Below are 26,588 nucleotides of genomic sequence, written 5' to 3'. Positions count from 1 at the left end.
ATCACCACAATCGTCCCGACCCGAGGAAACCCGGCCGAAAACCCTAAACTTTGGCTCTGAGCGCAGCGTACTTTGGCCCGTCATGGCGGCCGCCGGCCGGCACCGCCCCGACGGGATGGGACGGGACCCGCCTGTGCGGAACCTGCGCCCCGCGGAGCGCGGCCCGCAGGGAAAGGGAAGGCAAGGGAAGGGTAGGGAGAAGGGAGGAGAGGCGAGGGTGCCGCGCCCGGGACAGCTCTGCCCCCTCCCCGGCGTGCCGCTCCCGGGCGCGGCTCCGCACGGCTCTGCGCGCTGCCGGCGCCGCGGCGGGGCGGGGTAACGAGGGGAGGGGACGGGCAGCGCCTCGCCGCGGAGGTGGGCGGCGAGCGGGCGGGGTGTTTCAGCGCCGTGCCCGGGACGGGCATTACCCCAAAAGGCGGAAAAAAAAAAAAGGCAGTAATTAAAGTCGCCGCTGCCGCGCGCGGTCCCACCCTCCCCACTGGCCGGCTCCTGTGGCAGACGGGAGGGGACAGCAGAGCCGGGTCCCGCGGAGTCGCGCCGCCACCTCCGCCGCCACTTCGCACTCGCTCCCTCGCCCGCCGTGGCAGCACCGACGGCGGCGGCTCCCCCCTTCCCGCCCAGCCCCGCGCACCATGGCCCCCGCATTCCCCCGCTTGGTCCTCGGCCTCCTGGTGAGTGAGGGAGAGAGCGAGCGGGATCACTGGGATGGGTGGGATTGAGTGGGTGGGCGCCGGGGGGAGCGCGGCGGAGCGCGCCGGCCGCTCACGCACCTGGCCGCGCCTTTCCTCCGCGGTGTTCCTGCTGCACCTCGGGTGCGCAGCGCGCAGGGGAGACATCCGAGCGGGTGATCTCTGCCTGGCTCTTGACTCCAAGTCGGGTTTCTCCTCGGCAGGGTCCTTGCGAGGGGCACAGAGCAGCGCGGAGGCTGCGCGGCCGCGGGGCGCACCTCGGGGGGCTTCGGCGCGGGCAGGAATCCAGCGGGATGCGCAGCTCGCGTTGTCACAGGTGGTCGGGTGGCTTTTGGAGCTTCCCGTGAGGTTACGCGACGGGCTCGAGTCGCTGCTGCTGCTGCTGGATATTCATAGGAAAAAATACCTCAGTTCATTTTATTTAAATCTCCCACTCTGCCTCTCCCCACCTGGTTCTCCTTTTTCCGTGGGAAGGATTGTGCCACAGTGTGGAGAGTGTTGAGCTCCTCTGAAAGAGTTAGTTGTGCTTGAAACACTTTTCAGCGATTTCCTTTACATGCAGTTTATTTTATGTGTGCATAATTATCACCCCAGAAAGGCCTTTGGCGGGCAGAGCAGGGTAGTTCTCTCTCACATTTTAATTTTTTAAAATTTATAGTAGATGAATAAAAGTGATTTGTCTTTTGTTCCGTAGCCCCTTTCCTCCCTATTAACATTGCATTCACAAAAAGAGGGCAGATGGTCGGTTGAACCAGTGAAAGAAAAATACTTGCTAGTGTTGAAGTACTGAATTTATTATTTTAATATTAATTATATATGCACATTTTAATGATAATGTTACTATTTCAGACACTGTGCCTGCCTTTGCAAGGATATTAAAGTAAAACCAAAAGAAATGCAAGCACCTTTACTCATACATCTAATTAAAAGAAAGGAAAAAAATTCTTCTGTCAAGCAGAAAAAACCAAACAATACTCAAAGGAAAAAAATCCTGAAGTGTCTTCTTTGTGTAAAGTGAAAGGACATCACACCTTTTTTTTACCTGATGTTTCGTTATGTCTTGATGTCCATGAATAACTACCACTTGCTTTTGCTTAACTCCTCAATAGTTTTTTGTGCTGACATCAGACTAGGCTTGGCATTACTATTTAAAAATTAGATGTGACATTGACTCTTAAAATATTTCAGAACAGTGTAAAAAGGTGTTGTGATTTCAATAACTTAAAAATTAGTGCAGTGTTTTTCAGGAGTTAATAAGGAAAGCCTACTAATACATAAGCAGAGATGTTTAAATTATTTGTATATATGCAATTTTTATATCTGTGTATATATATAGGGAACTATATGAAGAGCTTTTATGGTGCAGACACAGCATTTTTTTTTCTAAAGGGTCCTAATGTCTTTCAGAGTTTAAAGTATTTTTATTTAAATATTTTCTTAATAAACATCAGAAGTAATTTTCAGGATTTCCATTAGCTGTTTACTTCTTTATACCTTTAATCTTAAAGGTATGTGCAAAATAAAAATGCTTTTCCTTTTTTGCTAGACTTTCATCCTGAAAGAGTAAATGCACATAAAAGAGTGGATAGATTTGTTTACATTTTTCTATGTCTTTGTTTAATTGTCTGTGTGATTTTTGGATTACAATTTTAAGCATAGAGATAGAAACTAGGCAAAAACACACACATATAATCTGAGATCAGGATTCACTTGCTCTGTGCTGAGGAAAATCTTTGTACCTCTATGCGATTCTTTTTAGAAAAAGGTCTGGTTATCTACTACTCATCTGAATTTTTAGGAGGACCCTATTTTGTAACTGGTTATATGGGAGTGGACTGCTGTGATACATGACATTTTATTTATGTCATATCTAATTGCTGAAGCTACATTTAATTAGTTTGTTGAGAATGCACTTTTAAGATGCAAAGTGATACATAAGTGCAAGTGTCGTCATGTGGTTTTAATGAGACACTTGTCCCTTTCATGTTCAGCATCGCCACAATTCTACCAAATTGAGTGTTGATGCATTAAACCTTAATACTTAGAGACCTTGGATCTAAATTGGCCAAGAATGCTGTTAGAGGGAGCACACAGCAAAGGTGTATTTTATTATTTCTCTTCTGAAGCAGGAGTGCGGACAAAATCCTCTAGTCAAAGGGAACTCTTGCTATTAATGTCAGTGGTGCAGTGATTTTTAGAAAAAACCAAAACATGACCCATGGACAAATACAGGAGCACTAGTTCACTTGTTTCACTTTGAAACTTTGTGTGCTGTGCTGCACAGTACCTGAATTTTTAGGGAGGAGTTCTTTCTGTGCTGTTTCACTTTCTTGTCATAACAAACAAACAAACCAGCCAAAGTCGGCATCAGTGTCTAGTTCAAAATACCATGTAATTATGTGGGTTTTTTTCCTGATTTCTTCATTTGTTTTCTAGGTGCTGAGTTTGTGCTGTGAAGCTTGCAAGAAAGTAATTTTTCATGTTCCTTCTGAACTAGAGGCTGACACGTTAGTTGGCAGAGGTGAGAGAAACTGTGAAATTCCCAGCTTAACAACACAGCATTGCACCTTTGCTGGAGATGCTGTTAACAATGGAGGAGACTTTATTTTTAATGGAATGAATGGATGACTGGAGAGCCAGCTAAACAGCTGGATCAGCCTTTTTATGAAGGATACGCCCTGTGTTTGTTACGGATTTGAACACCAGCTCCATGCATCCATTTGACTTTTGCATAAAGAGCTATTGTCAGATTACAGGATTTAATTTAAAACTAAAATGGCAGAATTTAGTATTTTCAAAATTTGGAGTCTAAGTCTTACTATATAAATAAATGCTTGATATTCCAAACTTCACCCATAACCCATGGTCATATGAAGAAGAGAATAAGTCTTTTGGACAAAGGAAATTATAAAAAAGGAAGACAAAACCTGCTTAACCAGGCACCAAGAGGCTGCTGCTTCTGTGTGAAACACGGGATGTGACTGCTCAGCAGTGCTGGGGCATTCCGAGCACACGAGGGGACGTGTTGCAGAGGTGTCCTGCATGCACATTCTGCTGGGAGAGTGCTCCTGTCTGACTGGACAGTCTGCCTCAGTTTAGGGCAGCTTACAGGTGACTGGGAGGAAAAAAGGACGACCAGAAAACATCCCACTCCTATTTTTTTCAGACTAGTCTTTCAAAGGCAGCTTTGAAAGGTGTGGCGTAGGAGGTGCTGAAGGATTCTGTGCTGCCTGAGACTGAATTTGAGAATTCAGAGGTGCCCTTTGTGAGTCCTGTGACAACAGAGAAGTGTGCTCCAAGTCTGCAGTCCTAATCTGTATTTCTGTAGAAAGAACAAATAAAGTGAATTGGTAGTTCATCACCATTGCTCAGAAAATCTAGCTTTATAGTGAAAATTCCTTGATCTTTTAAAATTTAAAACAAAGAAAGCTGCTAGAGCTGTGTGAGTTTTCATAGACTTTAACATTTCTCTATGTAAATAAACTTCATTTATATAAAAATTAAACTTCATGTTTTTGCAGTGCTTTGAAAGAACTTGCATAACATGGAACTCTCTCAATTATTTTTCCCCCAAAACTTCTAACAAAACCATTATAGCTCAAAAGACATTACTTAAACATTTATGGAGAAATACTTTGCATTGATGTAAGGACCATACCTTGACAGTGAAATTAGTCAGGATTTTCCTTTTTATCATAAGGGTTCTTTGTATCTTATACCAGAGGTTTTAAAGAAAAAATAAAACCCCACAAAACTATAACTAATGGACCATAGGGTTGACTCATATAACCGTTAGAAACAGTATCTTCAGTCTGGTATTTTTGGAAATGCTGTGCTGTAATAGGCAGCAGTTTAAGACACATTTAAGTGAGGCAGTGATATTTTTTTCAATACTCTATTTGCACTGTACAGATGAAAAAGGATAGGAGTCACTGCTGCAGGACCATAGAAAGTCTAGGAAATCTTAATTTGTGCATTTAAAGGACAGACTTAAGAGGAAGAAGAAATCACATTGTATTTAAAATTATGCTTCCCATCTGTTTTTGCAGTTTTGAAAATGGAGTGAAATTTAGTTTATTGAAAATGTAATTTACATATACAGGCTGAAATTCTGAATCTTCTTGAATTTTGCAATCAGCTTTCATATAGCAGCATCCCAGCCACTATGATACCATTGAAAGAGTATTAAAAAATTTTGATTTTGAGACCATGACACACCTCTTGTGCTCTGCAATGATCATTTGTTTGGAGTTTGATTCTCTGATTTTCATCCTGTTCAGGGTGTACAATCATTCTTTCTTAGGGCTTGGGTCATATCCTGATTTTGCTTTTTCTCCAGCTGTAGTGCTAAACTACTTGCTGATGAACCAAATTTACTGAAGTGCAAAAAATCTATTTTAGCCACAAGTGACAGCAAATACAATGAAAAATATCTGGGAAGTATGCTGAAATTACCTGTATGGGATTCTATCACATGCGTATTAAAAAATTGCTAATTGTTTGTTCTAGAGTTAGTCTTTATCTCTCCCATCTGTCTGCCTCATAATTTAAAGGCCTTTGTCCTCCCAAGAGTATTAAATCACATAGTACCAGTCAGTGCTTTCCTCCTGAGGGCAAAACTTCCAAGAGGTAACATCTCCATTGGGCATTTGCATTAATTAATCGTCTTCACCGATATTGTAGGGCATGGAGCACGAGGCAAATGTAATAGCTACTGCTCCAGTAATGGGCATGTCTGCAATGTTTTTTGCATTTAAATATACATAATTTCATCTCTGATGCTTCAATAATTTTCCAGTGTAATAGTGTTTTGTTGAGCGATATCCATATAGCACCCATGTCATTTAGGAAGCAATAATGAACACAAGAGTGGAAATTAATGAAAACTTCATCAAATCTGAGTGCATAAGTGGGTTTTAAAATCAATATTGGTGTTGCTTAAATACTGAATGACAAGCTTTTGAAGACTCTATCTGTCAGTAAATACAATTGTTGCTTGGGGCTTGGTTTTTTTTTTTTTGTTTTATGAAGGATATTGGTTTTTGCTGTTTGATTTATTGTTTGAATATTTTTTTACAGTTGATTTGAAAGAATGCCTTCAGTCTGCAGAGTTTATCAGTTCCAGTGATGGGAAATTCAAGGTTCTAGAGGATGGTTCTGTGTATACAACATCTGCTCTTTCTTTGTCTGCTGAGAAAAAGACTTTTACCATATTACTTGAGGACATTCAAGAACAAGTTCAAAAGAAAATACAGGTTGACTTGGTGCAAGAAGAAAAAAAGGTTAGGTTCTAATTTCAAGATATCTTACTTTTTTGAAATACTGTTTCACAGAGTACAGCTTCATACTAAGTATCTGTAGTTGAATTTTAGAATTCAAATAATCAGGCAAAGTACTGGTGTAGAGTGTATTTTTGTTTAGCAGTTGTTGATTACTGTGTTGCTTAGTCAGCAGATTTCCTTTCTCAAATGGGAGATGCTAGCTAGTAGCATAATCAGGAATGTCAGGAATCTTAAAAGCCATGTTTGAGGAATTAAAGCAGATCTTATTCATGCAAAGTATTACAAGAAATGAAAAAGCTTGGAATATTATCACAGATACCATCAGAAATGAAGACCTTGGAAAAACAAATTGTCAGTAGGAAGACTGGAATGGGGGGAAAAAGATGGAAATGCAGGATGGCAGTTAAGCAAAAATATATGCAGTTAAGAATATATGGATGTATTCTAATCTATCTTTCCATCTTCTCGACCCAGACACCGAATACCAGGCATGCTAGAGATACAGTTCTCAAGAGAACTAAAAGAAGGTGGGGCCCTATTCCGTCTGTCATGATAGAAAACTCACTGGGACCTTTCCCACTGCAAATACAGCAGGTACATTTTGTATGAACCTTAATTTTATGACCCATGCTAGTTCTGTGTGTGACTTCTATGATAAAGAAAATGACCTGTCTCGTATTCTCTACCAATGACATTCCTGCTATTATTCCTCTGTCTTGTTCTGTCCTGTTCACTGTGTATCTTGTGATCTTGTACCTGAAATAACTTGTGATCTTAGTTGTTGGGAGTGAAATGGAATTGTGCAAAAGTTGAAAAAAGAAGAGAGACATACTATCAAAGAGAGTTTGGCCTGGAAATCAGTTTGTGTAATTAAAAGAAAAGCAACAGCAAACGACCCTCCACTAAACATTGCTTAGAAAAGGATTTTGTAAACACAGGCTGGGGTAAATTTTGCCTGCTTGTCTACATCCTTTCTGGAGCTTGAGGTGTGTACCTTCAGCCTTGAAGACTGAATATGGCTATGTTATTCAGAAAAGTAGTTAGTGGGAGAAAACAAGTTGGCGTGAAAGAGAAATGCAAGAACTAAAGTTATCATAGATCCATCTAGCCTTCACTAGATTACAGAGTGGCTGGTAGCAGATGTGTAGAGACAAGTGTAATGACAGAGTCTGCGAGAGCATTCTTCTACTAATCTTACCCTCCTAACTTCTGACATTCAGTAAATAAGGAAAGTATTTTGGGAGAAGAGTGTTTATGAATAGATAAGTCTAATGTTGCCTCCTTGGTGCTCGTAATGAGATGCAGATGCTATCTGAATTGGCATATCTCTGAACTGTATTTTCTGTGGTCTTTATTCCTTCTTCCCTTCCGTCACTTTTTCTTTAGGTGCAAATTACATTCTCAGTAAATGCACTAAAACTAAAGTCTCTTGCACAGGTTCAGAAATAAGCCATCTGTATCTGAATATGCTTCATGTGTGAAGTATTCTAGAGAGATTAATTTTTTTCCCTTATACTGTCATCTCTTTAATTTGCTAATTCTGAATATTTATGAGTTTGAATTAACTCCCCTTCTCATGTACACACATTATAAAGGAAGACAGTCACATGTCAGGATGTTCTCCTATTCTGTGAACAGTAAATCAAGTTTGTTTTTTTTGTTTTAGGAGTTTTTGTTTGTGCTAAATATGATCATGAAAAGGGGGAAATGTATTGAGATTCTGTTGCTGTTTTTCTTGGGGCTTAAAAATGCCTTCTTATAGGTCCAGTCAGACACAGCTCAGAACTACACAATTTATTATTCTGCAAGTGGACCAGGAATTGATCAAGATCCAAAGGGTTTGTTTTACATAGAAAGAGAAACTGGAAATATCTTTGCTACTCGTGCGGTAGACCGTGAACAGTATCCAAGTTTTCAGGTACTGGCCTATGTTATGTAAATATAATTAAATATATATATAATTTTAAATCTCTCATGCATATATTTGACAGCTGGGTTGCAGGGGAAATGGTAGCAAATAAGATCTGGAATCACCTGTCTATTCTGAATAATATCCTTGGTGTTGAAGAGATAAAATCAGTAGCAAATAAATAAATAGCTGGTCATCTAGATCTTGAGAGTAGTTTTGCTTTTCACTGCTTAATCTCTAATTGCAGCATAAATATAGTGAGCTATCGGATTTGCATCACTTCTAGGAAGAATTTTTTAGGGAAGGTTGAAAAAAGCTGCAGAAAACAGAAATAATTGTAAACTCTAGACGACTATGGTTTTCTGAGTCTCTCGAGCTGTTCAGTTCTATTAACAAGGTACACTGCTCTCTGCTGGCTGAGAAGTGTAAGAAGGAAGATAGTAGAAGTAGCTTCTATAATGTAATTTTCAGTACCTATTGCTGCATTTTATTAGGTTATGTTATAATGGGGCAAATAGTTTGGCTCTGGTTCTTGTTTTGTTCTAAATAACAATGTATACATCTACATTTTGATAGCTGAGGTGCCTTGTGAACGCCTGAAAAATAAGTGTTCAGGAAACTTGAAAAAAGTGATAGAGTTGGAGGAGGGGTCGGGGAGAAAGTGGTTAAAGTATTTGTAGTGTGTGAGGAGTGGAAGGGGGAAGATTGGAAAGCATTCAGAGGTTTTGTTCTGCTTTCACTTTAAGATAACAGTTACATCCCCTTCCATGTGCCTGAAGAGCCTGGTCTTGAGAAGGATGTGCTTGGCACGCTGTATTGAATTTCGTTTTATGGACTCCTCCATTGAACTAAAAGTTCTGCATGTTGCTTAAGCACTGAATTTTTCTTACAGATCATTTGCTTTGCAACCACTCCAGATGGTTATTCACCAGAAGTACCACTTGTGCATACAATCAGGATAGAGGATGACAATGATAATGCTCCATATTTTACACAAGACCTTTTTGAATTTTGTGTCCCTGAAAATTCCAGACCTGGTAAGAATTGTTTTAAATCATTGAACACACTTGCCACTTACTCAGCTTTGTTACATACCAGTATGACTAGGTGTGATCCTGCCTTTTAAGACATTTCAGTGGGATTTCCTGGGAGTATTATATTACAGCAAAGGCTGAATTTGCAAAGAGCAGCAGTAAATGATCAAGTAGCTCTTTTCACATGTTTAAAACAGAAATACCTTTTCAAATAATTTTTTACTATTTGCATATATTTCTGGAACTAAAAATCGCTGTATTGTGTTCACAGGTGTTGTTGTTGGGAAAGTGACTGCAGAGGACAGAGATGAACCTTATACTCTGCATACCACTTTGAAATACCGCATTGTGTCACAAACCCCACCAATTACCCCAGCGTTTTCTTTACATGGTGACACCGGTGTCATCTCTGTATTACTGCCACAGCTGGACAGAGAGGTGATCTTTCCTGCAGCATTCTCAGCTGTCATTTAGTGCACACAGATAGCTTAACACTAGTCTGCTCTGCCCTTGTGAGACCCCACCTGCAGGGCACCCAACTCTGGGCTCCTCAGCGCAGGAAGGACATGGTCCTGTTAGAGCAGGTCCAGAGGACTGATGTGAAGAAGTTCAAATCCAAAAGTTGGAGCACATCTTCTATGAAGACAGGCTGAAAGAGTTGGAGTTGTTCAGCTCAGAGAAGAGAAGACTCATTACAGCCTTTTAATTCTTAAAGGGGGCTTATACAAAAGGAGAGTGACCTTTTTTTTTTTGGCATGGACAGATAATGATAGGACAATGGGAAGTGGTTTTAAACTAAAAGAGGAGTTATTTAGGTTAGATGTTGGGAAGAAGTTCTTTACTCAGAGGTAGTGAGGCACTGGAGCAGGTTGCCCAGAGAGGTTGTGGATCCCACATTCCTGGAAGTGTTCTGGGCCAGGTTGTACAATGCCCTGAGCAAACTGATATAGGGGGTGGAAGCTCATGGGGGTGAAGTCCCATGGCATGGGCAGTTTGGAACTAGATGATCTTTAGAATCTCTTCCAACCCAAGCCTTTCTATGATTCTAGAAAATGCTGACATGGGGATCAACAGACATAGCTTCTTTTTCATTTTTTGTCAATATCTATAAGACTTCTTCTGAAGCTTTTCAGAAGCCTGTAATTAGTCCAGAGAGTTTCTGCATAGATTACCATATTCTAGCTAACCTTGGCAGAGAACTTCCTACTGCTCAGCTGTTCAACCTATGGATTTTTCACTTTTTTACTGAACACTTTCTGTGTTCAGGAATCCCATGAACCATTGTTTCCTCCTAATTAAGCTTGATTTGAATCCCTCTTGTTTCTTCATAAAGAAGATGAACTGGTTTCTCTGGAAGTAGTCAGTCATCCTGTATTAACCAGAAATATCTCCAATAGTTGAAACCTAAACAGTAATATGCCATTTCTTAAAATTCATGTGCCACACATTTATTTTTATGAGCTAGCTTTTAAGCAAGTAAGATATAGGATTTTTTTTAATAGAATGTCATGTGAGATAGTTTACACTAGGATAAAAATGACAGGTGTGTGTATGTCAAAATAATAATTCTAACATGAGACAGTAATTTTAGAAGACATTGCAACAGGTCCAGCTTTTCTGAAGATAAAAGGAGTTATATTATGGCATACTTGTGTTGTTTCGTGGCTGGAAATCCATGTAAAACATCGTGTTGCAAAATGTTGCACTTGCAGATACAGTGCTCAGCTTTTTTAGCACGAGAAAATTGCAGTGATTGTGAGCATCACTGTGACTCCTAAGGAAGCTGTCACAGTGACTACTTGAAGAAAGGAGGGATTGAAAAACTAATCCAACTGTCTATCTTTTAAAGATAAACTTATGAAGTAGAACAGGAGATTTAATTCCTGCACCAGAGAAACCCAGTGCTATTTCCAGGCATTCAGAACTAGAGTCACTGTCTTTATTTAAAAAACTTTCTCTTTTTCTGCCTAATCCATCTATACTGTTGTGTGTTCCCTCCCCACTGCCCACATCTTTTTTTCCCCTGGTCCCCCTTTCCTTGGTAGTTCACATTACAGAAAAAAGCTTTCTGCTGTTCTGGTTCAAGTTAGGGATTTAAGTGGGCTGCTTCCTATTGGGGAGCCCCTTGGAACTGATAAGGATGCTGGCTCCTTTAGTGCCAGACCCTGGCAAATGACAGGCATTGCCTTAACCTGTATTGCCCAGACGGAGGCTGGTTGCAGCACAGTTTTCTTCATCCTCAGTGAAATAAGAGACATGCATTGAAACACTTCACCTGTTGACAACCTGAGGGAATTCTCTGTTGCTCCAAAGGGGAGACAAATAGCAGATGAAAGTGTGTCATCTGTATCTTCCAAAACTTCAGGTTTTGGAAAATAAAGCTGACATTGTGAGAAGCTTTATTTGATACAGGATGTAGCATGCATGTTACTAACAGATGCTGGCTGAACTCAGTACTGGTTAGCCACTGAAAATTATTTTGCTGCTTTTGCTTTTGATCTATAGGGCAAAAAGCCCCAAAGCCAATTGTCTGATTTTGTTGGAAAGCACTGAATTTAGAGCAGAGTTATGGAACAGAAATGATATATTTAGTTCTACTCCTGTGTGTAACTATGCAATTAAAAAAGTGAGTATGACAAACTTCTGTATGCTTTTATTCTTCTTTTTAGCTTGTACCCAGTTACACTTTGTTAGTTGAAGTGAGAGATATGGCAGGTCAGCCTTTTGGTTTGTGCACTACAGGAACAGCTGTCATCAAAATCGAGGATACGAATGACAATGCACCATCCTTTAAACAGTTACAAGTAAGTCTGCATAAGTAAAATGTCTGTATAATGGTTAAAAAAAAAGTATTTTCATCCCCTTTCTAATTTCCTGATGGACAGTCCCTCAAATATTAAGTCTAATGCCGATATAAATGTCTTCGTTTATTCCAGCCATTAATATGATTCAGGGCAAAGAGTATGTCTCAACATCTGTGTATGCATCTCAAATACCACAGGAGATTTTGTAATATGAAATATATGAAAAAATAATTAATTGCTCATAAGGAATAGATGTAATTTACCCTTTCTGTTCACTACTGTAGAATATCATCAGTAATATTAATTGAGAATCACTCTTATCTGGTCTTCTTCAGCTTGTACAGAATACCACAGGTCTTGAAAAAGATAAAAAAATACAAAAAATCCTTTTATCTTTTGCCATCAAAGTAGAGATGTATTTAATCCTTCTTGGATTTTTGCAAGTTCTTGTTGGTTTATTTATATATACTTTTTTATTTACCCCAATGCATTTTCTAATTCTCAGCTTGATCATGTTGAACGCAAATTACAATCTATAGCTGATGTAGCTGAGGGAAACTGTGATAATTTACCTTTCCTGGAAGCAGAATTCCAGAATGAATTATGTCAGTGATAATTTGAGTGTATGAAGAAGCTGAGATTTCAATAGTGCTGTCAGGAAAGGTTTATTGTTTGATTCAGGGTATAAGGGATGAATGGGGAAAATATGCTAATGCATGAAAACAAAATAAATCATTACCGCAGCCTGGTAAATTGACTCCTTAGGTTGAAGTAGTCTTATTTAAATATGGTGTTCTTCAGTCCTGCCTTGTGGAACAGTATTCTCTGATTTAAATTATTTTTTTTGTTTTGGGTACTCCAAGTATGAAACACGAGTGGAAGAAAACAGAGTCAGTGTAGAAATACTGAGAGTCTCTGTTGTTGATCTTGATGAACCTGGTTCACCTGGCTCAGGAGCAGTATATGAAATTATAAGAGGAAATGATGATCAGGCCTTTGAAATTACAACAGACAAAAACACAAACGAAGGAATACTGTGTGTTGTTAAGGTAAGTAAAAATTGAAGGGCTAGGGGAAAATTTATGGATTTTCAAGTTCTGTTTTTAAAACATAACACACAAACCTCATATTCCACACTGTTCCTCAATTTTGTGTGCTCAGAATCCAAAGAATTTGTTTTTTTATTTCAGAAGAGCTTAGTGCTTTGGCCTGATTCTACAGTTGGAGTTGTTTAGACATAGGCATGTAACTGAGGAATGCTTCGTGGTTTTTAACAGAAATGAGAGAGTGGCAAAACAGGGATAGATTGATCACCTTCTTCAGTCTTGTTCTCTCTGGATGTTAAGTAGACTTCCGATTTCAGCATAAAGCTCTCCAGGTTTTATTTTGCAGTGTACTGAATTCAGGTTTACTTTTCTGGTGTGTAAGTCCATTTACATATAAGAATTTGTGTCAGTTAGGTTATTTGTTACAAATATTTTACAGATGTGAGGTAAAAGGCCCATTGCATCTGTACTCCAGCAGATCCCTTTGCCTCTTTTTCATTATCTTTTATAACTGCCATAAGTAACTTCTCAGGAGCAGAAAAGATTAGTATTAACATTTGAACCTGTATATTATAGAGATGCTAGTCATTTTTTAAATTAATATTGTTTATTATGGGGTTTTTGTTCCTAGTAAGCATTAGAACTTTTTCTAAAGCTCTGTCCTGGTATATGAACATAGCTGAAATTTCTTACATTTATTGTAATGATGTAGTAGACTAGAGAATATTATGACTAGAATAATATTAGCTCTATTAAAGGCATAAAATGACTTCAGAGAACGTGTCTAAAGAAGAAATGGTAGTTACTTACTGTCAACTCCATAAATTCTCAGGTGGATTTATAGCTTCTAGAAAGAAGTGTGATTGACTATTAGTGAAAAATAAATATATGTAAGCTAAAATAATGGACTAAATATGGAAGAAGAAAATCCCCCACTAAATTTAATTGCTTTTCTTTCAGTAAATAATTTTCAGAATATTTATCCAAAATTTTACAGTGGTATTGCTTGCTTGGGTATTTTTCAGGCACTTTTGTTTGACTAACTTAAAATTTTACATTCAAAAAAAAAATCATGTCATTTTACTGTGTCTTGATGGCTTATTTGAGGACAGCTGGCTTCTTTTGTAAATAAATGTGGTACAATTACAGCTGAAATAATTGCACGGTGAAAAGAATGTTAAGTTTTGTATTGGTTAGAAGGGAAACAAACCTCACCTCACCTTTGTTACAGGGACTGGACTATGAAACTGCCAAGCAAAGGATCCTGGTGATTGGAGTCAACAATGAGGCACCCTACCTGCTGGCTCCCCATTCACAGCAACTTTCCCAGAGCACCTGCTCTGTAACCGTGCATGTCCTGGATGTGGATGAGGGACCGGTGTTTAAACCCTGTCTGTTGCGCTTAGACGTTAAAGAATGCGAAGATGTTGGGACAGCTATTGGGAGATTTGTAGCAGAAGATCCAGAAAGTGGAAATAGTGAGGGCATAAGGTATGAAACAACTTTATTTACAAGGTGTTTTTTGGAGTACAGCATGGGTGGGATACGGGAAGGGGGAAATAGTTGTTGAGGCTGTATGTACGTGTGTGCACCTGCACCCCTGTCAGTGTACATGTATCTAAATATGTGTGTGTGTACATACACGTGTGCTAAGGTTGGGATCTTTAACAAGACAAATCTTCTTCACAGATACCGGATACCACCTGGCCAGTGTAATTGGATCAACATAGATGACAAGTCAGGTGAAGTCAGAACTGTTAGGGTCTTGGACCGAGACATAGGAGAAATGAGACGAGGTCAATGCAATGTCACAGTCCTTGCAATAGACAGAAGTGAGTACTAAATGTTGTTGGAGCTCTCTGTGGTGTGTAACAGATGTTTATGTGCAAATATAGTGTGGGGACAACTGTAGTGGTTCAGACCAGTGGCCTACCTAGTACATTGTCTTGTCTTTGTAATAGCTCTGTCAAATGCTTAGGGAATATTCTTTAGCAGGGAGAGCCTTTATAAATCAGGCACGATCTCAATGCTTTGAGGAGTTATCTGCCCCATTTAAAATCCTTTAGTAATTTCAAGTGGAGAGATTTTTCTCTGGAGTATATTTCTTCTATTTCTTGACAATTCTTTTTTAAGTGACAGCTCCTGGCAGTTGTGAGCTAGACAACAGAGAAAGCAGAGAGGAGTTTTTGAAAAGAAGTCATTGAACTTGCAGTAAAAAATTCTAACTCTGTCCAAATTTGCATTTTAAAGTCAAATGTAAATAATACAAATTTAAATTGTTTAGAACTCCTATTGTCTATGTAGTAAACATGATATAGGCATCTGCAATCAGCTATTTCTAGAAAAATAATTCAAAAGTAGACTTGATGTAATTTCACTGGAATGCATATGACAAGCATTGACCATTTGTGTATTGGAAAAACTGTAATTGGAAGGAAGAGTTTATTAATTTCTTGCGTGTTGACTTTGGTGACATGGTATGTGCCACTGATGAATGCATGGTGACTTAAAGGGTAGACGACAGAAAGAAGTGCCTTGTTCTCTTATATTTTTTGTTCCCAGGAGAGGTGAAGATAGGGAAAGTGTAATTAATTTTCCCCTTCCAGAAGTTAGAAGGCTGGACATACTCACTTTCTGCTATTGCCTCTGCTCGTCATAGTGTCCTTTAGTCCTGGTTAATGAGCTCTTACTGTTCTGTTAGAGTAGTATGTGTTCCCACACAGACACACACACTCAGCAAAATACAGTCTGCACATGCAGAATATGGAGATGTGGGAGCTGCTGATGCATCTGCAAAGAGAAACAGCCAAGAAAGAGGTGTGAGAACTCCCCCCTCTCTCTGGCTAAATCAGCAATTGCTTTCCACCTTACTTTTAAACACAAATATTACAGTTGATGATATTTAATTGTGAAAGTTTTGGACCAGAAATTAATGCGTGAATGTTAGAAGTAAGTGCTAAACCTAGTTATTTTTATCTCATAGATGGTAAAACAGGCACTGGAACAATTCAGGTTTGCATCGTGCCTGGCAACAAGAATTTCCCACGAATCACTCAAACAGACTATGTCATGTGCAGAGACAGAAAACCAATTTGCCTCACGGCACAGGATGGCGATGAGGCTCCTTACAGCGCACCCTTTGTGTATCGCATAACCGACCGAAGACTGGCTTCCATGTGGAAGTTAACTCCACACGACGGTATGTTAAAACTTCCTCCTCCTCACCCAGCTGCAGGCTGCCAGAGGAGGCTTTGCTGTCTCTCACTTAGGTGTTCTGCAAGAATAGATTGGAGGAATCTCTGTTTGGAATTGGTGTAGTCAGAGGAGCTACTTCGGTCAGTGGAGCTCACTGATGGTCTCTAGTAGTACCTCTAGTTCCCCTCCAGTGAGAAGGGACCCACAGAGAACTTGACAGTGTTGGCATCCCAAAGGCAAGGAAGAAAGATCTGTCTCTTAAAGCATAAATAAGAATCTGTCCCTAGCATCCTTGGGTCAGCAATCAGCTTCTGTCTCAAATTATGACATAAGAAGATCAGGAGAAAGAACAAAATCTGATGTAATGCATTGCATCAACACCTGGAAAACTAACTATAGATTCATAATTCATAAGGAATTTAAGAATGAAATGCCTAGTATTCCAAAGAGAAGTAAAACTTTTCTTAGTCTGTTATTATAGTGGAGGACTGGGAAACTGAAACTTTACCTAAAATTGATTATAGGCTGACAAAACAAAAAAAAGTTCTGGAAATTTTTATGTCATTACTGCTGGTACCCAGCACACTTTTTGTAAAGCTGACCTTTACAGTAGATAAACAATTTATTAGCAAAGGAATCACTGTTTCCTGAAATTTATTGATATAAAAAGTTATAGCTGATGGTGGTTTCCTGATGGTTGCAAGATGATGGCAACAGGAGCAGCACATACATTTGCTGCTATGGTGACATGAATTGCAAAGGATATGATTCTGTACGATTTCATCAAATATTCACTAAGAAAGGCAAAAGACAGAAAAGTCTGAAAGCAAAGACATCTAAGAATTTCAAGTATTTTATGTATTTTATCAGGCTAATTGAAAACCGCATTTTGGATGATTCACATTGTTTCATATAGTTCATCCATTATATAGATCAGTGTCAGTCTTGTACATTTCTTTACAAATTATTTCTTTTGCCCCTCAAAGAATATTAATTAATCATTGCCTCTGAACAGGGCAGCAGATTCAATGGATTTTTCCCCCACTGGAAATAGTCATTCTCCCTGAATATAGCAATAGAACTAAAGAGTAGAAGAGGTATAAATTAAGTTTATAATTAATTATTCCAATCACACTACCAAAAACCTTTTTAATAAATGTCATTTTAGTTGATGATCTTTACTACTAAGCCCAAGTGGTGTCATTTCCTATAATGAACTAAATCAACTTCAGAGTTTCAAATGGTGTTTTCAGAGGGTTATATAAGGTATACTTTGTCAGTTCTAACATTTAAAAGGTGCTGAAAGTACAAATCCATTCAAGATCTAGTTTTGTATCAACACATTTAATCTAACTTGAAACTAATTACTGTGGATCTGGTAGCAGTATAGCTGTAACAGAAGGGAAAATTATGATTATGGTCACATTTGTGACGACTGAGTTCCAAGCATCATTGACCCTAGATCTGGTTTTGTCTTTTTTTTACAGATAATTCTTGGTATCTTTCACCAAAGAGTGATACTCCGTATGGAATTTATGAAATTCCTGTAAGTGTGATTGATAATGGAGGAAAGAGAGGAGAGAACATAGTAAGAGTTAATCTCTGTGATTGTGTAACTCCAACTGAATGCGACGGCAGAACTCGTCAGCTTTCTGGTGGAAATGTTACCCTTGGCCTCTGGGCCATCCTTGCAATGATCTTAGGATCTTTATTATTGCTGCGTAAGTACATTTTTTTAAAACATAAAGTACAATTCACTTTATTATAAAATTAGCTGAGACAACCAGATTCAAACTCGATTCAAATATTTTTTATTTTGGCTGTTATATATCCGTCATCGGTGATTTAATGTACCTGCTCTGTTTAGATCCGTATCACAGGTTTCCTGCTCTCATATTGTGTTGTAGTTACTGTGTGTGGATTTCTGTTTATTTGTTTAAGGATATGTTTTGTGAGATGTTCTGTATGTTCATGTAAGTGATGCATAAAATACTGTATTTAGCACTTGAACTGAAAGACTTCAAAATAGCTTGTCAGTTCTAGAAACATTTCTGTTTCTAGGAATGCTGAAATCATTTTCCCAGAGTATTTTGTGAGTTCTGTTGTGTTGTGGATTAAAACATGAAGTATCTGAGACACTGGATTTCACAAGGGATTTTACAAGAGCCCATATAATCATTAAACCACTGAATATACTGAGTTGAAAGGGACCCATCAGGATCATTGCATTGAAATCCTTGGCCTCACACAGCACACCAAGAATCACACCATGTGTCTGAGAACATTGTCCAAATACTTCTTGAACTCTGTCAGGCTTGGTGCTCTGACCGCTTCCCTCCAGAGCCTGTTCCAGTGCCCAACCACCCTCTGGATGAAAAATCTTTTCCTCATATCCAACTTAAACCTCCCCAAACTGAGCTTAATGCCATTTCCTTGTCACTGGTGATGAGAGTGAAGAGATCAGTGTCTGCCCCTGAGCTTCCCTTGAGGAAATTGTAGACTGCAATAAGGTCTCCCCCCAGTTTCCTCCATGCTGAACAGATCAAATGACCTCAGCACCTCCTCATACAGCTTTCTCTCAAGGCTCTTTACCATCTTCATGGCCTTTCTTTGGACACTCTTTAATAGCTTAAAATCTTCCTTATATTGTGGCATCCAAAACTGCGCACAGGTGAGGCCACTCCGATGCAGAGCAGAGCAGGACAATCCCCTCCCTTGCCTGGCTAGTGATGCTGTGCCTGATGCACTGCAGGACAGGGTTGGCCCTTCTGGCTGCCAGGGCACTGCTGACTGATATTCAACTTGCCATGGACCAGGACCCCCAGGTCCCTTTCTGCAGCTCTGTTCTCTAGCATCTCTTTTCCCCGTCTACGCACACATCCAGGGTTGCCCCATCTGAAGTGCAGAAACATTAAAGGACAAGTTGAATAGTTCACAGCAAACCAAAACCTTGAATAGATGTTGTGCTATTGGAGCTGCCCAAAACTTAACAGATTCTGAGAAGACTAATATTGCTGTTAACCAGTGAGACAATGACAATGATATATAAAAGCAAAATCAAGTTTTTGTTGTTTTTTTTTTTTTTTAATAAAATCAAACAATCTGACTAATAACATCCTTAAAAACCACAGAGGACATGCTGAAGTAGCTAGTATTTCAGAATTTGGTTTTTGGTTTTTTTTTTTCCTTCTTTCTTATCCATTTTCTCTGATAATAGTAAAACTGTCTTGCTCCTGTTGAATCTCAGCTAGCTGTTCTTACTTAAGTAGCTGGAACACTGGGACCTGGACATGTTTTGAAGGCTAGCTAGATCAATGTTTTACTCAGTGGGGCAGGTACCAAAAATTTGGGATATATCCTGAAGGTGGAATTTTCAGGTGTGGGAATATGAAGTAGGAGAGCTGTGTGAAATGTCACCTACCTCTTTTTCACTGCCTCTTGACTGCATCACTTACAAACAGGTCCTTTATTTTACTGTGGATAGGTTTTATCCTGTGCATCCTCTGCTCAGTGCTGTCATGGATGTCTTCTTCCCATCTGTCAGCATCAGGAAGCAACCTGCTAGAATCATTGATGCAGATCTCTCTGACAGCTGATGCTACAGAAGCTAAATTAGCTTGAAAGTGGCTCTTGGCCAATTTTCACAGAAGTTTATATGTTCAGAGATCAAATTTCTCAGTGGGCAGTTAGGCAGAACTCTTCCTTGTGGGCTTTATTTTTAAGCTAACAATTTGAAAAGTGCAGAAAACAGAATGTTTCTCTGAATGAAAGGTTTAGTCATTTGTTTAGGAAAGGCATTAGTTAATCATGATTCTATTATTCAAAGTCATTTCTAGGTGAGTTTCTGACAACAAAAAGTGGTATTAATAGGAATAAAATGAATACAAGGGATTAAATAAGATTGTTCTATAGCATAATCATGAAAGTCCTCTAGGGTTCTGCTGACCTTTCCTGTGAAGCAGAAGTTTCTGGTATTGGGACATTTAGCTTGCCTGTTAGTGCCTTATGATATAATCTGACATTTGCATATTCAGACATGAAAAATATCTCCTGTACAACCTAATTGTAGGCATAAGACACAATTTTTCACCTGGGTTTGGACTAAATTTTTCATTAATGTGAAATTGTGTAAGTCACAGTGCTTTCATAAAGGATGTTGACATTTCTTTTGGAAAAGCCAGATGTGTTTTAGAAGAATGAAATAATTCAATAACGCAGTGTTATGATTACTCTCTATACCATTTGGGAAAAAAAAAGTGAATATATAAAGCTTTAAGTATGGGCATTTTTGGAAATGAATTTCTTTTTAAACCATTCTTGATGCTTAGGCCCTTAAAATTCATTACCCAGCATAAGTAGATACCATTGTGAGGTAAAACTTATAATATTATTTCTTTTTCCATAGTAATCCTGATCACAATTTGTGGCTGCTGTGGCGCTGGGGTAATGCACAGGCAGGTGACTGATGATTGTGCCAATCACAATTTAATCATTTCAAACACAGAAGCTCCAGGAGAAGAAGTGATGGTAAGTTGTCTGTTTGTTTCAACATAGAAACTTGCAATTGAGATGTCCATAACATTGCAGTTTGAGAACAGGACCACCTGTCAGTAAGTGATTTAATAAAGGAAATAAGCAAACAACGAAGGGATCATTAGATGTACTTTGCTATTTAACAAGAATTTGAAAATTATTACTTTAGGCAGAGGTGATAGTACTATATACATTTAAACATACCTTATAGTCATTAGGTTGGCTACTTGTAATTCTTCCAGATTTTAAAGATTTGGTTGGAAGCTTCAGGTGAACATTTTAATAACATTTCCAGTCATTTTTAACAATGAGATTAGAATTAAATTAATTATTTTGCCTATGTTGAAAATGTGTTAATGGCAAAACATTATTTTTCCTTGGAGAAGGGTTTTTATATTTAGCAGATAGCTGTGTAAATTGCAGATGCAATTTGAGCCCTTCCCCTGAAAAATGACCTCAAATGCAGTTGATTTTATGAACAGGTCCATGTTGATGAAATTTTTCTTGCTTTTGGCATCTAAGCTTCTTTCAGTCTACCATGAACATTGTTCAGTCTGGGACTGCATTCATGCAGAATAACTTAGCTCTTTAGACTACCTCTTTTCTGTCATCCTCCACCCCCTGACATTGTCTTCCCCAAGAAGAGGAGATGAGTTTAAAAATAATATTTCATGTTGAAAACCAAGAAATCGTTATGGTGGCATGAGTAAAATTTCTTGTTGCCCAGGAAGAATAATGTAGTGCCATTATAAACTGGAATATGGATTGTACACATATATACACTTCCATTTTTACATATCATATAATATCATCATATCATATCATATATCACAGATACCCTCTCTTCTCTCTTGTCTTAGTATCCTTTCCTGAGATTATTTACTGATCTTAAGACACTAAGGATAGCCTTTTGTTCAAAATATCACAGTGCCAAGAAAGAGGCTTCTCAAATTTCAGTTGTGACAGTTTCTGATTGCCGTTTCTTCTTTTTGAATTAAAAAGGAAAAAGAAATTAGGAGAAAAAAAGATGTCCTCACTACTGCTTTTTTGTTTTGTTTTGTTTGTTTAGGATCACAATATAATTCCTCTACAAAATACATGTGATCAAGGAGGGTATGGAGTAAAGACAGGAGAGCAGCAAACATTTGAAATGGTAAAAGGAAGGGGGAATACCTTGGAATCAGTCAAGGGAGGTGGACATCAGACTCTGGGATCAGTTAAAGAAGGAGGAGGACAGACTGTGATGGATACTTGTAGATACTCCTACTCAGAGTGGCATAATTTCACACATCCTCGTTTAGGTGAAGTAAGTATTCTGAAAGAGATTTTCTTTGAAGTGTAGGTTATGGTCAATATATACAGGCCTTTCAAGGAAGATGTGTAAATGTGCTAGAAAGGTGGCTTTTTGGTTCTGGTATCTTTTAATTTTTCCTCTCCTTTGATCCTCTGCATCCCCTTTGGAATATTGCTCTATCAAGGAGTACTCCTTGACATATTTCAGGCATAAGTGTAAATTACTTTCTTCTTTTGGCTTAAGCTATAGGCAGTGTGCTGTTTTTAATTTTGAATAATTACTGAAACTTTTGTTCGTTTTTCTGAGGATGTCTCTTTGCTTTTAGTCTAACTGCTTGATTCGTGCTAATTTAAACCTCATACTTAGCAATGGTGCAGAAATGAATGTACAGCATTAAAAATATAGTCCATTTCTTGGAGATCAAAAAACTCTCACTACTTGTCTAACTAGTTATGTATAAATCAGTCTTTTAATTTTCAGTGAATTTTAGTTGCTTGACAGGTTATTTAAACAGGTTCTTCCTCTTTTATTGTTACATATGTAATTAGTAGAAATTATTTCTTTATTAAATACTTATATTTTGTAGTCGTAATGATATAGACCAATCATGTGCATTTTTTGTATGTAGGAATCCATTAGAGGACACACTGTGATTAAAAATAATTGAATGAAAGGTAAATCAAAAAGAAATTTTTTTTTTGCAATATGTTTAGGATAACAATTTAAGAAAATGATAAGATCTGTTCTGTTCCTATCCAGAAGGTGCACCTATGCAGACAGGATGAAGAACAGAAGCATTCTGAAGATTATCTCCTTTCATATAACTATGAAGGAAAAGGATCCTTGGCTGGCTCTGTAGGCTGCTGCAGTGATCAGCATGAAGAAGAGGCACTTGACTTCTTAGATCAGTTGGAACCCAAGTTTAGGACATTAGCAGAAACATGCATCAAAAGATAAATGTGCCTTTCACAGTGCTGAAAAAAACCTGTAAATAAGTGGCTGTCGTACTTTTGTGATATTAGGTACTTTGGAATTGAGAGGGGTAGACGTTTATCAAAATTAAGATAGACAGGTGAGAGTGTAAATAACTCTTGCTTTAAATTTACATTTTCTTACACTGGACACATTCTATCAGAACAAAAGGACTCAAAATATTTTAGGTTAATGTAGTAATGCTAGTTTCTACTTAGATTTTGTTTTGTGTTCTTTGTGATTGCTCACAATGCAAATCTTGGTGTTCTTTTAGTTAATTATACAGCTTCAAAATTTTATTGTATTTGGCTTTGGAGAGGAAAGCTTTATAACTCACTGTTTCTTTGTTTTCTTTTATTTTTTGTAGAAATGAAGCAAATCATATTGTTGGTGGATATCAAATACCTTGTTAACTTATATGAGCTGAGATACAAAATATTTTTTCATTTTGGACGTAAAAATACTTATGAATATATTAGAAAACTTTACATTTTGATTGAAAATTAAATATATATATATATATATATATATATATATATATTGTATATATGTAAAATAATATTCAAAAATATATTTTTCTCCTAATGGGTTACCACCCATCAAACTTGCTATCCTAAGGGATTTATGGCATCACCACATAGGGTATCAGCATTGTATGCGAGGATGTATTTTTCTTTTAAGGATATAAGAGATCAAAAAAAAAAAAAAATCATGCAATAGAGAAAACTATCATATTTCAAATGAATGCAATTCAAATCTCATGTTTACTTCACACAAGTTTGTACCTCAGTTTCTTGTGAGTTTTGACATAGTATCATTGCAGAAATGATGACCATTGCCAAGAGTTTTGTCCAGTGTAGCTACCACTACCTTTTCTACTTGCCCTGCTATGGACTTCATTAAACTCTTTCTTTTTGGAGGTAGAGCTTGATAGAAGATATGGCTCAAATGGATTGACAACACTGCGTTAATAATGTGTTTTTGAGAGATACATTATTATTGACATGCAGAATTACAGTGGGAGAAACCATCTGTTTTGAGTGTAATTTTGGGTAGTTGTAGAGGTCAGCGTTTACGCACATCTCTGGCAGAAACCATCTGAATCCCATTTGTTACTGTACTAGATTAAGCATACATATACACTATATATATATATATATACACACACACAAAAGTCTGAAATACCTTTGGCAGTTGACAGTAGTGGGACTTGACTGCTGCCATAAGCAGCAGGTGGAATTCCGCCTCTGCTTCCCAGGTTTTAAGTGTTTTTTTAATGTTTGCACTCCTGGTTAAGTAATCTGTCTTCTGCACTCTGGGAATTCTCTTGTGCCTTAAAAGAACATCTTGGTGCCTATGAGAAACTTGTGCAATTACTTATTTCTCGGTGCCTATGAGAAACTTGTGCAATTACTTATTTCTGTAGCTATAAAATCTTTTAGGATTTGCTCTGTAAACATACGCTTTAGAGATATTTTTTAAAAAATTACTATAACTAATGATCTGTAATAGGAATAATTGCTAAGAACCAAGAGTCATGCTGCTCTAAATTTCAGTCACTGCAGACTTCCAGTGGTTGCAGTTCATTCCATAAGAATTACAGTGAAAACCCTTAACAGTATAGAAACTTAGCAACATTATAAAATAGTACTTTTAAAACTTTATGTTTTACACTGTAAATGGGCTTCAGAATATTTTGGGTAAGAACTAGCTGTGGTTAAGAACTTCATAGACTAATGTTAAATATATTTTACTGTATCATTTGAAAGTGGTAATGTATTCATCCTGAAGTAAATACACTGCCAGTGGCAAGAATGACAGCAGCAGCAAAATACTAGATGAGAAGCAAGGTGTTACAAACTTGCTTCTTTTAAAAAATGTGTGCTAACACTTCTCTTCTGAACACTGCTCATCTTTATCACTGACATAAACAAAATTTTCTGTACATGGATGGTTAGATCTGTGACTGATACAAGTCAGAATTTCTCTGCTGATGCCAGTGGAGCTATGCTGACTTTATGTCAGGTGAAGATCTTTCCCCTAGTGATTTTCTTGCTGCTTTGTCTTGCATTTTATGCTATAGTTATTAGCTATACACTTTTTAAGGTAATAGTAATATCTCCCTCTCCCTCTCTTAATGTTTGGTGGTGTTTTTGTTTGTTTGTATTTTAAATTATATGAAAAATCCTGTGGTTCAGAAGGACCTAGGATAAATAATGACTGCACTCTTTTGAAAATTACTTAGAGGGTGGTGTAGAGAAACCCCTGTGAATGTGGTTTCTTTCCTCATGAAATACAGTAGTAGTACTTTTCTAAAAGAATAGACCAAATTTGTACGAGCTTAAATTGAATCAGTGTTGGCTGTTTTAAGCAGATGGTTGCCAACTTACCATCATAGAGTTAAAATATTTAAATTAATTAATTATTTAAATCAAAATAATACTTTTCTAATCTAATCTACCTTAAAAATGTTTTATTTGGTTTTGGTTATTTTTTTTTTTTTACATTTCAGAAAACACAGCTAATTACTTTTTTTTTCCATTTTTAAACAAACTAGAAACAAACTAGTAGAATCACTTCTACTCCTTTGTCTCTTTTAAAAACTAAAATTCTGATTTGAATGAGCTATTTCTGTAAAACCAAGACTAGAAGTGAGATGCTTAAAAAAAAGAACTGCAAAATATTATTTTCATTATATCTTCTAATTATGTGAATGGAAACTTTGTACAAAGCATTAAAGTTTACAGATACCAAGTACCAGGTAACATTTGTGTAAATCTTATAAACGGAATATTTCAAAATGTAAATTCACTTGTTGTTATTGTCTTGAATCGCCTTAAAAATTGTGAAGATTTCTTCCCTGCAGCTAGGTAATCTGCAATCTACCTAGCTGTGTCAAAATTATCTTAACATCATATTTTTAGGTATATTTTGTACAACAGTGAGTAATAAATTTTTTGCAAAATAAAAGAATATTCTATAAAAACTCTTAATTTCTTGTACGTGAATCAGTTTATGAAGATAAGTATGCCTATTTCTGAAGGGAATTTTTAAATTTTAATGCAGTGCTCTTGTGCTCCTATAGTGCTGTAATACAAGTAGTAGTTGTCCTTGAAGCATGAGCTGAGGAGGGTTCTGTCTGGAGTTTATACTTGGCAAATTCAGGATATTAAGAGTACAAAGCATTACTCTGTCATCTTGCTGATAATTTGTAAAAAATACACAGTGCCTGCTTTGCAAAGCTCATAAAAACCATTTGAAAACCAGTAGCAGCAGATAACCCAAATTTTAATATGCTTGGCATGTAAAGCTACAGAGTATCAGTATAGTGGGGGTTATGATATTATGATCAGGAGACAAGTGGAATGTAAGTTTGGTTATCCAGCTTCAAGGAAAGGGAAATTCACAGAATAGCTGAGATTGAAGGGACCTCTGGAGGTCCTCTGGTCCAACCTCTTTGCTCAAGCATGGCCACTTATAGCTGGTTGTTCTGGACCATGTGGATTTTGAGTATCTCCAAGGATGGAGACTACAGCCTCTCTGGGAAGCCTGTTCCAGTGCTCAGTCACCTTCAAAGTAAAAATGTTCTTCCTGGTCTTCAGATGGTGCTGCCTGTGTTCTGGGCGCCACTGCAAAGAGCCTGGCTCTGCCACCTATGCACCTTTACTTCAGGTACAGGTATAAATTAATAAGATCACCCCTGAACCTTCTCCAGGCAATAGTTTACATTCCTCAGCCTTTTCTCATCAGAGAAAACCTCCAGTCCCTTCATTGTTTTTTATGCCTTCTTTGGACTGTGTCCAGTATGTCCATGTCTCTCTTGTACTGAG

General features: G+C 37.8%; 1 protein-coding gene across 2 annotated transcripts; it reads left to right on the top strand.

Moving 5' to 3' along the window:
- The first annotated feature begins 492 nt into the window (after nt 1-492).
- On the top strand, nt 493-23,269 carry DSC1 (desmocollin 1). 2 transcript variants are annotated; one of them, XM_053993625.1, is made up of 17 exons: nt 493-671; nt 3,126-3,210; nt 5,769-5,971; nt 6,446-6,565; nt 7,734-7,889; nt 8,773-8,917; nt 9,186-9,352; nt 11,584-11,718; nt 12,582-12,767; nt 13,996-14,255; nt 14,454-14,596; nt 15,748-15,963; nt 17,447-17,680; nt 20,365-20,486; nt 21,562-21,798; nt 22,415-22,460; nt 22,546-22,629. In XM_053993625.1, the coding sequence occupies exons 1-16, from the start codon at nt 633-635 to the stop codon at nt 22,451-22,453; spliced, it is 2,487 nt and encodes an 828-aa protein (XP_053849600.1). In that variant the 5' UTR covers nt 493-632; the 3' UTR covers nt 22,454-22,460; nt 22,546-22,629. The 2 variants fall into 2 exon arrangements, with proteins under 2 accessions (XP_053849600.1, XP_053849591.1); XM_053993616.1 differs by lacking the exon at nt 22,415-22,460 and having other exon boundaries at nt 22,546-23,269.
- The last annotated feature ends 3,319 nt before the right edge of the window (nt 23,270-26,588 follow it).

The sequence above is a fragment of the Vidua macroura genome, chromosome 1 (genome assembly GCF_024509145.1).
Source record: "Vidua macroura isolate BioBank_ID:100142 chromosome 1, ASM2450914v1, whole genome shotgun sequence".
NCBI lineage: Eukaryota > Metazoa > Chordata > Aves > Passeriformes > Viduidae > Vidua > Vidua macroura.
This window is presented reverse-complemented; position numbering and strand designations above follow the sequence as displayed.

Bases quoted from the DNA above. Each gene is read 5' to 3' on its own strand.
- DSC1 (XM_053993616.1), top strand. From the start codon at position 633: ATGGCCCCCGCATTCCCCCGCTTGGTCCTCGGCCTCCTG. The intron at 9,353-11,583 runs GTGATCTTTCCT...TCTTCTTTTTAG, and splicing joins TGCCACAGCTGGACAGAGAG to CTTGTACCCAGTTACACTTT. The intron at 21,799-22,545 runs GTAAGTATTCTG...GTTCCTATCCAG, and splicing joins CACATCCTCGTTTAGGTGAA to AAGGTGCACCTATGCAGACA.